An 11050-nucleotide genomic window follows, 5' to 3' on the forward strand; every position below is an offset into this window, starting at 1 on the left:
CTTTAAATATTAATAATAAAAATAAAATCGTTTCTTGAACAGTGCAGGTCAGCATATTAGAATGATTTCTGAAGGAACATGTGACACTGAAGACTGGAGTAATGATGCTTAAAATATATAAAATATAGCTTTGATCACAGAATAAATAACATTTTCAATAGAAAACAGTTATTTAAAAAGAGCAAAAATATTTCACAATAAAACACTCAGATGGCACTGTGTGCACATGATAGAGGCAGAAGAATGAAATTTCTCATCAAGGTACTTTTGCTGTATTTTTGGTCAAACGAATGCAGGCTTGGTGAGCAGAAGAGACTTCTTTAAACATTAAAAATCTTACTTTTGACTAGTAGTGTACATTCTTGTGAAAATAGTACGAAAATGAAAGATGTATGATGCATTATGAATTATTAAAAAATAAGAATTCATGTTTGTCATGCCGTAAAAAGCCTAAGTGACTATAATGAGGTTGCACATGCATGCAAAACTGATCCTCAAAATAGGCACATTTGTCATGCAACTTATGCTACACAATGTCAAAAACCTAATTATATGTCAAGCAGTGCAGGAGTATCATTCTATTAAACCAGCACTCTTAACAGCAGCACAGTCAGCAGTCAAGAGGGTCATGTGAAATTAAATGGTATCAGTTGTTTCTGCTGTGATTTCCTGTTTTATACGTCTTAAGTGATCAGGTTTCGTCTCTGCAGATGGTCTCATATTCCCCAGACTAGTGACCTCAAACCATAAACCAACAGCAGCACATCAGTTCTTTCACCATTCACTGACAGCTTCGATATTATTTGTGGCTTGAGAATGCCACTCTCTCTATCTTTCATTCACCACCTGCTTCTTTCACACATTATTCTTCAAAGCTTCCATTTGAAAGTGGCACAAGATATTTGGATTAGATTGGTGAGATTGCACTGTTTTTTTTTTTTTTTTTTACAAGGTAATACCTTTAGTGGTGAGTCATTTATTGTTTTTATCATCCTGGCAAGCTGTGCTGTGCTGAGCCACTGCAAATGCAGGGAGTTAGAAGAGAATCACTGACATGAGTAATCATCCGGCTTGAAACATCTGCGTTCTCTAGAATAATACCAGAGTGCAAACTGAGAGCTGACGTGGGTTGGTTGGAAGGCCAGAAAGAAACAAAATCTATGGATTGGTTTTGATGGGTATAAATGCTTCATTTCATAGAGAGAATAGACAAGATGCCGAGAAGACGTGTGCCATCTTCACCCACATTTACTGAGAGTCACCCAAGGGGTCTATTCATAGTAAACTTAAATTGTCCAGATGTGTGACTGCCTCCTGAATCAATACTGTGATTGATGGAACTGACAGACTGGAGGCTTTGAGGCGACTGTGGTCAAATTGAAAGTTCACATTGAACATTAGCAGTAGGATTTCTTGTTTCATGATTGTGTCTTGATTTCTATTATTTTTAAATTAATTTGTTGCTTCGAAAGACATACTTAAACACAATACAAATGTTAAAATGTGTTTTTTCATATGCCTGTTCGGACAGAAGTTTTTTTGTTTGTTTTTTTTTCACCCACTTTGGCTTCTAGTAGTAATAGTGTTGATATTTAATGAAACTAAATCAAGGCATTTTACAAGTTTAACAAAGACTTTTTGAAAAAAAGTTTAAAAAAGACACTTTTTAAATAATTAAGAAATAAAATTAAAAATATGTGTTGTACTTTTTTGTACTTTCTGCTATTCAAAATGCATACATCTTTTTTATTTATGTATTTGTAGCTAAAACAGATTCTCTTTTGCAGTTGAGGTCAAAAGTTTACACCCCTCTTTCATTATCTGCAAAATGTTATTTTACCAAAATAAGATGTATCATACAAAATGCATGGTATTGTTTATTTAGTACTGACCTTGTCAGGGATCTGGAAGGAGGACCCAAACGCAGAGTGAATGACAAGGAATTTATTGACAAAACAGATTGATACAAGAGGATAGTGAGGTGCACAGGTAATACAACATCAGGAATACAGTAAACGAAGAGACAGCTAGGGAGACCACTGGAACAGCCTCAAACATCCACTGGCAGAATATAATAGCAGCAGAGGGAGCGGCAAGGCCAGACAGGTGGTGGGAACAGGGCAAGGCACCTTAGAGCCGAGCTCAGATACTTGTGGACTGCACACTCTAAAGTAGATCAGATGCAAGGCAAGGGAACCAGAGGGCTGGAACAGGTCAGGGCAGGAACTCAAACACCACAACAAGACAGAACAAGGCTCCACAGGGACACAAATTACTGCAAGAAGGTAGGAGAATAAACAAATAAATAAAATAAAAATAAAGTCACAAAATAGGGAGGAAAGGGTTACCAAATTAACCACTTAAAATTCTTAAAATCAAAAAATGCAAACAGAAAACAAGACTAGAAGGACTAGGGTCATACTAAAATACAAAGGAAAATAATAAATAAAGAAAATCTCAAAAGAACAAGGAGCAAGACAAAAACATAGAATACATTGGACTAGACAGGGACTGGACAAGACTAGGGAACAAGACCAACCAAACAAGAGGGAAGAATATACTCAGCCACATCCACAGAGACAAAGACAGAAATAGTGAGGGTGAGAATGACAAAAAACCGGCAAAAACAAGATGACAAGAGGAACTATAAATAGGGAAAAAAGCAGACGAGGAACAGGTGAAACTGATTAGATTTAACAAGGGCTAACAGGAGGGCGTGATAAAAGAAAACAAGGGGGAGGGGCTAAAGGCACATGACTGACAAAAACAATAACAAAGCCATGTGCTCACACAAAAGACAAGCATAGACAAAAGCAAAGACAAAACAAACAGGGTGACAGGGTAGGACCCTGACAGACCTGAATAAGATATTTCACATAAAATATGTTAACTTATACATTTTCAAAAAGTTTCAAAAGGTTTACATCTCCTTTCTTAATACTGTGTTCTTACCTGAATGGTCTGTGTTTTTTTATTTTTTAGTGATAGCTGTTCATGAGTCCTTAGTTTGTCCTGAACAGTTAAACTGTCCGCTGTTCTTCAGAAAAATCCTTCAGGTCCCACAAATTCTTTGGTTCCAGCATTTTTGTGTATTTGAACCTTTTACAACAATGAGTGTATCATTTTGAGATCCATCTTTTCACACTGAGGACAACTAAGAGACTCATATGCAACTATTACAAGAAGGGTCTGTTAACCAGAAGACCAAGTAAGTTAAATTTACCCTGATCTTCAAATTCAAAACATTTTCACCCCCCAGCTCTCAATGAATCATGTTTCCTTCTGGAGCATCAGTGAGCGTTTGAACCTCCTGTAATAGTTGCATATGAGTCCCTCAGTTGTCCTCGGTGTGAAAAGATGGATCTCAAAATCAAAGTCATTTTTGGAAAGGATTCAAATACACACAAATGCTGGAAAACCAAAGAAATTGTGGGACCTGAAGGATTTTTCTAAAGAACAGGGCACTTTAACTGTTCAGGACAAACAATGGACTCGTGATAAAACTCACTAAACAACAAAACACAGCTGTGGATCATTCCGGTAACAACACAGTATTAGGAACTATTATTTTCTTTTGTGGATTAATATGTAAACATATTTTATGTAAAATATCTTATTATCCCTGCTGAAAAAAACAGCTAATACCAGCCTAGGCTGGTTGGCTGGTCTTGGCTTGTTTAAGCTGGAAGTAGCTGGTTTTAGCTAGTCTCCCAGCCTGGCCAGGCTGGTTGTAGCTGGTGGTTTCCCAGCCTGAACAGCTAAGACCAGCCTGGCCAGGCTGGGCTGGAAAAGTGGCCAAAACCCCTCTAAAACCAGCCTGCCTTCCAGCTATGACCAGCTAAAACCAGCCAACCAGCCTAGGCTGGTTTTAGCTGTTTTTTTCGCCAGGGAGGTCAGTACTAAATAAACATTTTGTATGATCCCTCTTTTTTTGGTAAAATGTACATTTTACAGATTCAAAAGGGGGATGTAAACTTTTGACCTCAACTGTATATTAGTAGGACGGTTAGGAGGAAAGACTTTTATTTTGAAAAAAATAAGCCTTTTGGCGGACATTTACAAATGTGCAGTTTCTGACTTCCTATTATTGTGGTGTTGTCAGTTTGCCTTGCGTTTTATCAACAGATGCTGTACGTGTTATTCACGTACTAAACAGATTTCCACGAGGTAAACAACAAATTATAGTAATACAGGTAAACAGGACGGTTTATTTTATCATGCGACATGTATAAAATGCAAATGAGTCGATGGCTAACGTTAGCTGTAACTTAAATAAATAATAACAAGGCCACGTTTGTTCATTTTCATTAGGGTTTACTAAATATTTATGGTTCTGGCGTTTGTCTGTCAGCAAATTTAGTGATCTAGATCAAGTGTTGTTTGTGTGATTGATGTATATATTCATTCATGGAGCTTGCTCTCGTTTCTCAATGGTGGGGCGCTTTCTGATTTCAGCTTCTGATTTCATCTGAAGCCATGAGTGAATTCAGGATTCATCATGATGTTAATGAACTTCTCGGACTTCTTAATGTCCGAGGAGGAGATGGTGCTGAGGTTTATATTGACTTACTGCAGAAGAACAGGACTGGTTATGTGACCACTACAGTATCTGCACACAGTGCTAAGGTAAAAAGATGCGTTTCATCTTCCATGACAAGTATTCTGGATATGTTTCATCTTCCATTACATGTATTCTGAATGCAGGAGACTAATTTGCATAATCTTACAGGTCAAAATGGCAGAACACTCCAAGACACCTGAAGACTTCTTAAGGAAATATGAGGAACTGAAGTCAAAGAATGCACGTAACCTTGATCCACTGGTGTATCTGCTCTCTAAACTTACTGAGGATAAAGAGGTAGCTTTAATGAAACAAATTATTCATGCCAAAACAGGGCATGAATAATTTATAATAGTAAAAAAAAAAGTCAATAAAAATTTACAAAATTTCCAGCTAAATGTCTTCATTTTTCATTTGCTTGTGTTCTTCAGACTTTGAAGTTCCTGCAGCAGAATGCAAAGGAGAGATCAGAAATGTCTGCAAATGCAGCATCCAGCACCACCACATCGTACAGCATTCCTGCAACCAGCGGCAAAATGTCCATGCAAGAACTGGAGGAATTGCGGAAAAAGCTGGGAAATGTCACAGCCAGCTCCAATGTGCCTCAGGTAGGAAATGAAAAAGTTATATTTATATATTGTTTATGTAATAGGAAACATCAATATGAAATACAAAATTTCAATGCACTACCAGTCAAGATTTTTAAATGTTTTTTAAAGAAGTCTCTTCTGCTCACCAAGCCTGCATTTATTTGATCCAAATTACAGCAAAAACATTAAAAACATTTTACAATGTTTTTACTATTTAAAATAGTGTTTATATTTGAATACATTTAAAAAAAAAAATCCCTGCATTATTACTCCAGTCACATGATCATTGATCATTTTAATATCATTTTAATATTCTGATTTGCTGCTCGAAAAATATTTATTATTATTATGATGTTGAAAACAGCTGAGTAGAATTTATTTCAGCTTTCTTTGATGAATAGAAAGCTCAGAAGAACAGCATTTATGTGAAATAGAAATCTTTTGTAACATTATAAATGTCTTTATCATCACTTTTGATCAAGTTAAAGCATCCTTGCTAAATAAAAGTATTAATTTCGATAATTACTTTCCCCCAAAAAAGTAATAATAATAATACTGACATTAAGCTTTTGAATGGTATATTGTTACAAAAGATTTTTATTTCAGGTTCCCGATCTTTCTGTTCATAACCAAAAACTTGGGAAAAAATGTACCCCGCTGTTTTAAATATTGATGATAATAATAAAAAAAGTTCCTTGAACAGCAAATCAGCATATTAGAATGATTTCTGAAGGATTATGTGACACTGAAGACTGGAGTAGTAATGCTGAAAATGTAGCTTTGATCACAGCAATAAATTATATTTTAAAATGAATTGAAACAGAAAACAGTCATTTTAAATAGTCAAAATATTTCACAGTATTACTACTTTGCTGTATTTTGGATCAAATAAATGCAGGCTTGGTGAGCAGAAGAGACTTCTTTAAACAGAATTAAAAAAGTAAAAAAAAAAAAAAGTAAAAAAACTTTTGACTCGTGACACCTTTTGACATCTATAGTCTCTAGGCAGGCAGCGCACAAACACAATCAGTGACAATATACTAATACAAATATACAATACAAAAATGACAACATATAATCACAAATACAGCATTATCCTCAAAAGTGATCACATCTGGTTTGCCTTAAGCCACTGTTTGAAATAAAATGCAAGGCACTCCCTTGTTGTGAGTGGTGTACTGTTAAAATATGCATTTACTTCCCTTTACAGACAGCACTGGTTGTCCCAATGTGGTGTGCTTATTTGATGACTAAAAGTGACGCCACTGTTAGTCCTCTATTTAATTAAGTAATTAAAAAGTGGTGGGGAAAATCCATGCATAACCTAAAACATTTTTTATTTTTTTTTATTTTTATTTTAAATCTTATAAAATTATATTTTTCCAGCATATTACATATGTATGGTTGCTCTCTTGAAGCAACACACACGGGCTGCCACAAAGAATTCTTTGATCATTCAGTGCCTTTTGCAAGACATTGCACTGTTTCATGCTTTTCATCTTCAGAAAGATCTTTCTTCCTCCCCATATTGTATGAGACTTGCTTAATAACATGGAACAACCTCATTATTATTATTATTTTTTTGCCTAAGAAGACCTGACTATTTAACAAACCTGTCTGGGATTGATACAAGTTACCTAAAAGATAAGAGAAATAAAACAAACAAACACTTTCTTTGGAAAAATTTAAATCTGAATGTTTATTTTACTGAAATTCTACAAAAATGTCGCTTGCGTCATAATTTGAAACACAGTGTATGCTGTTATTTTTTGCATTCATTAAAGGAGAAGTTCACTTCCAGAACAAAAATTTACAGGTAACATCCAAGAGGTTCATGTCTTTCGTTCTTCAGTCGTAAAAAAATTAGTTTTTTGAGGAAAACATTTCGGGATTTTTCTCCTTATAGTGGACTTCCATGGTGCCCCAAATTAAAATTTTCAAAATGCAGTTTAAATGCAACTTCAAACTACCCCAATTGCGTCTTTAAATGATCCCAGTCAAGGAAGAAGGGTCTTATCTAGTGAAACGATGAGTTATTTAATAAAAAATGGAAACACTTTAATATAATAACTAACATAAACAAACAATGAGCAAAACATTTATTACAGTATTTATTCATCTTTGTTAACGTTAGTTTCGTTTCGTTAGATAAGACCATTTGGATCATTTGAAGCTGCATTTAAACTACATTTTGAAAGTTCAAACTTGGGGCACTACAAAAAGTCCACTATATGGAGAAAAATCCTGAAATGTTTTCCTCAAAAAACATAATTTCTTTACGACTAAAGAAAGATATGAACATCTTGGATGACAAGGGGGTGAGTACATTATCTGTACATTTTTATTCTGGAACGGAACTCCTCCTTGAATAAACATGATTCTGTATGTTGCATGAGTTTACGATTATTTTGTTTTCACAGTCTTCTGAGGTCATCCGTAAAATGCTGAGAGACCGACATAACAAGAAGAACCCCACTCAGCCGAACCCTGTGTTTCCAAACTGGGTGTATGATCGGCCGTCTCTGATTGGGGATTTCATTACTAGCCCCACTCCTGTGGGAGATCCCGTCGTGGCTATTGGTACGTGACAGAGTTTTCCAAAATCTGATCTTTAGATGTATAGGGTAGAGCAAGTTATTAAATTTCATGAGAGAAGAAATATGGACACCGAAGAAACAATAGATGTCAAATCTGGTTAGAGATGTGATGTAAATGTCAGCATGTAATGATAGTTGCAATCATCTTTTCTTTTCTTTTGTGACATATCTGAGTAAAACGGTTTCTCGAATGAGGAAATAATGTAGAATAGGACTTGATTTGTTAATCTGGAATTGATTAGATCATTGGTGTTTGCTAATTCCTACAATTTCAATTGAGTTTACTTGTTGCTGAACAGGAGAGATTATTGTCTTGCCCTTGTTCCAGTCAATAGGTTGTTTGCACATGCTGTGGCACGAAATGCAGCTGGAGGTCAGGAAGTAATTTTTCTCCATAGGAATCGATAGCAGAAACTCAAAATACCTATGTTTTGCATTGTTTATAGGTGCTCAAAATGGATCAAACCGAGAAACCACAAGGATCTTTTATCATTGTATGAAACTCTGCTGTTGGTAACAAGGGAAAGGCAAGAAATTGACTGAAAAGCGCAGGAAAAAGTGGTCTGTGGTCAGGAGGAGAGCCGGATAATGCTTGTGTGAGCAAATGGTTAAGAAAAGATATAAAAATATGTTAAGATAATAATAAAGAAATACATTAATAGATACAGGGTGAGACAGTGAGAATTTACTCAGTGCTAAACGCCCACACGTAGATACGATGCAAATTTGTAGTTTCCAGAGCTTAACGGATATTGCAATAATTTGAAGTGAGTGACAACTTTTTAGTGACTATATGAAAGCGCTATTTGCTTGCTTTCTATGCTATAATCAATTCATATTCAATTCAATTCAACATATGTTGGATGTAATCCTTACGTTATGAAGAGGATTTTTTTCAACCAAATTGAAATAATTGCCTGCCATCGAGGCTGTAAATACAAGCTAAGTAAGCCTGAAACAATTTTGAAAGTGATTCCCACATTTACATGAAGGATGTAGGATATATGTCACTCCTGAAACTACTACTGTACAGGGTTTTTGGCTATTGGTCCTGTTAGCAGCACGTAAAGCGAGCAAATATCGCTTCCATAGTCACTAAAAAGCTGCCACTTCAATTTATGGCAATCTCAATAAAATATAATGCCTAATTTACATTGTGTCTACGTGTGGCATTTTACGAATTCTCACTGTCTCACCCTATATCTATTTATATGTTTCTTTATATCTTGATATTATTATATCTTTTATTCGCACACACAAGCATTATCCAACGTAGGTTTACAAGCCACTTTTCTCTCTGTTTTTCAGTGAATTTCTTGCTTTTTCTTCCTTATGAACAGCAAATTTTCATACATAATAAAAAATAACATTTCTAAGTTTGACCAATTTCCATAAACAACTCAAAACCAAGGCATTTCGAGTTTCTGCTAGTGATTTCTATTGAGAAAAATTACTTCCTGCCCTCCAGCTGCATTTTGTGCGTCATCAAAACCACGTGATTGCAAACAACCTATGAAGAAACAATGTCTCTATGATGGGGAGGGGTTAATGCTTTTATTAAAGATTATGAAGATTACAGAAGAATAAAAAAAGAATTGCATGTGTAAACTATTTGTAATAAACACTGTAAAACTGATTGATTTCATGGTGGCTTTACTATGTGAAATTAAAGGTACAATGCCGCTGGCTGCACAGGAACAAGCTCTGGTTGAGGACCTGCTGTACGTGCTGATTGGTGTGGATGGGAGAGACATCTCAGCTCAGCCTGTGCTCGGCAGACAGAGCCGCTCCTTCATAGTAGATCCTTCCCTCGACATGTCCATCAAAGAGCTGGTCAACCGGATATTACCTGTCGCATCTTGTTACTCCACTATCACACGGTCAGTGAACCATATGACAGGGCTCGAAACTTTAAAAAGTTAGGAGCACCAAAAAAAATGTAGGAGCACCAAATGAATATTAAGGAGCACCACAACTGCCAATTGAGCAGAACAGCCAGCACTCTTCCAGGCATTTCTTTTTAGTAATGCACCGATCTTGATTCTTCATGGCTGATTCTGATTGCCAATGTTTTTCAAGCAAATGGGCTGATTCTGAAAGCCTTTTTAAAATATGTATTTTATGCCTTAAGCAAGGGACCAGAATGAATGAAAATATGAGTTCATGAACAGGAAGTATATTTTCTCTATTACAGGTAGAACCATTTCAATTAGAGGCAACCACTGACTGAGGTGGCAGAATTGAAAATTTTAAGCTACCAACTATTCAGAACTTCTACATGATCAAAATATATCAGAAATAATCCAAATTGTCTGAGTTTAGAGAGTTTTGGTCAAATTTTGCGTTTTCAATAAGCCCTTCTGCTGTTTTTGTTCTGACCAGTGCAAAAATTAACACATATGCAGCTAACACACAGATTTAAATCTAAACCATTGGACAAGAATAATGCCAAAGCATTATATAAATCTAAGCAATTAAGACACTAAGATATATATATATATATATATATATATATTAGTGGTGGGCCGTTATCGGCGTTAACGTGCTGCGTTAACGTGAGACTCTTATCGGGCGATAAAAAATATATCGCCGTTAATCTATTCTCAAAGTTGGGTTGGGAGCTGGGTCTAAACTACGCAAGATATGATGACTTTCACCTTGATATTTTAGCGCGGATGATGTATACCTAGTCGAATTGCACTGTAGGGGGCGAGAACGAGTCTCCAACTTCTGTGAAATTACCACATCAAATGAGACGTGCAAAGTCTGCAATGGATGCAGTTATGAAGCCGCTTCAGGGCAGGTGCGTGCGTTGCTAGACCCTTTTTACTGGGGCACGCGCCCCAGTGAAAATCTGCTGTGCCCCAGTAAAATCTCAAGTTTGAGTTATAATTTACTTTGATAATCCCGAAATAAAGACATTAAACTATATGCAACAACTGAATTGACGCTTCTAAAAGCAACGCAGTTTAATCGAAGACTATGCACGCAGATAGGCTATTCTTTCCCGTGCGCGTCTGTGTATTTAACGGCAACGCGTACGTCGTGCAGCCTTTTGCGCAGAAGTACTTGGTTACACAAGTTTGTATAGGTACTTATGTTGTAAATGCAATTGTCAAGCAGTTTGTGATGCATTTTGGAAACAGGAGATGAGCGCCTGGTCTAATGCGCCACCTGGCCCGTTCTCGAAGACTTACTTTTAGTCATTATTTGGGTAGCACGCATATTCTGAATGCCTTCACCAGAATTCAAATTAGCCATTTTAATCTAGATTAATCTAGATTAATTCCAAGATTTAATCT

General features: G+C 36.0%; 1 protein-coding gene across 2 annotated transcripts in view; it reads left to right on the top strand.

Annotated features, from left to right (window-relative positions):
* The first annotated feature begins 4054 nt into the window (after positions 1 to 4054).
* Positions 4055 to 11050, top strand: part of tubgcp2 (tubulin gamma complex component 2) — a 20057-nt gene continuing 13061 nt past the window's right edge. The window contains exons 1-6 of one of the 2 annotated variants that reach the window (XM_073828286.1): positions 4055 to 4167; positions 4456 to 4626; positions 4730 to 4858; positions 4993 to 5169; positions 7572 to 7731; positions 9421 to 9628. In XM_073828286.1, the coding sequence (XP_073684387.1) occupies positions 4477 to 4626; positions 4730 to 4858; positions 4993 to 5169; positions 7572 to 7731; positions 9421 to 9628 (824 nt within the window). In that variant the 5' untranslated portion in view covers positions 4055 to 4167; positions 4456 to 4476. Of the gene's footprint in view, positions 4194 to 4455; positions 4627 to 4729; positions 4859 to 4992; positions 5170 to 7571; positions 7732 to 9420; positions 9629 to 11050 lie in introns of both variants that reach the window. The other variant, XM_073828285.1, reaches the window with a different exon arrangement.

Source organism: Garra rufa, chromosome 22, assembly GCF_049309525.1.
Source record: "Garra rufa chromosome 22, GarRuf1.0, whole genome shotgun sequence".
In the NCBI taxonomy this organism is placed as follows: domain Eukaryota; kingdom Metazoa; phylum Chordata; class Actinopteri; order Cypriniformes; family Cyprinidae; genus Garra; species Garra rufa.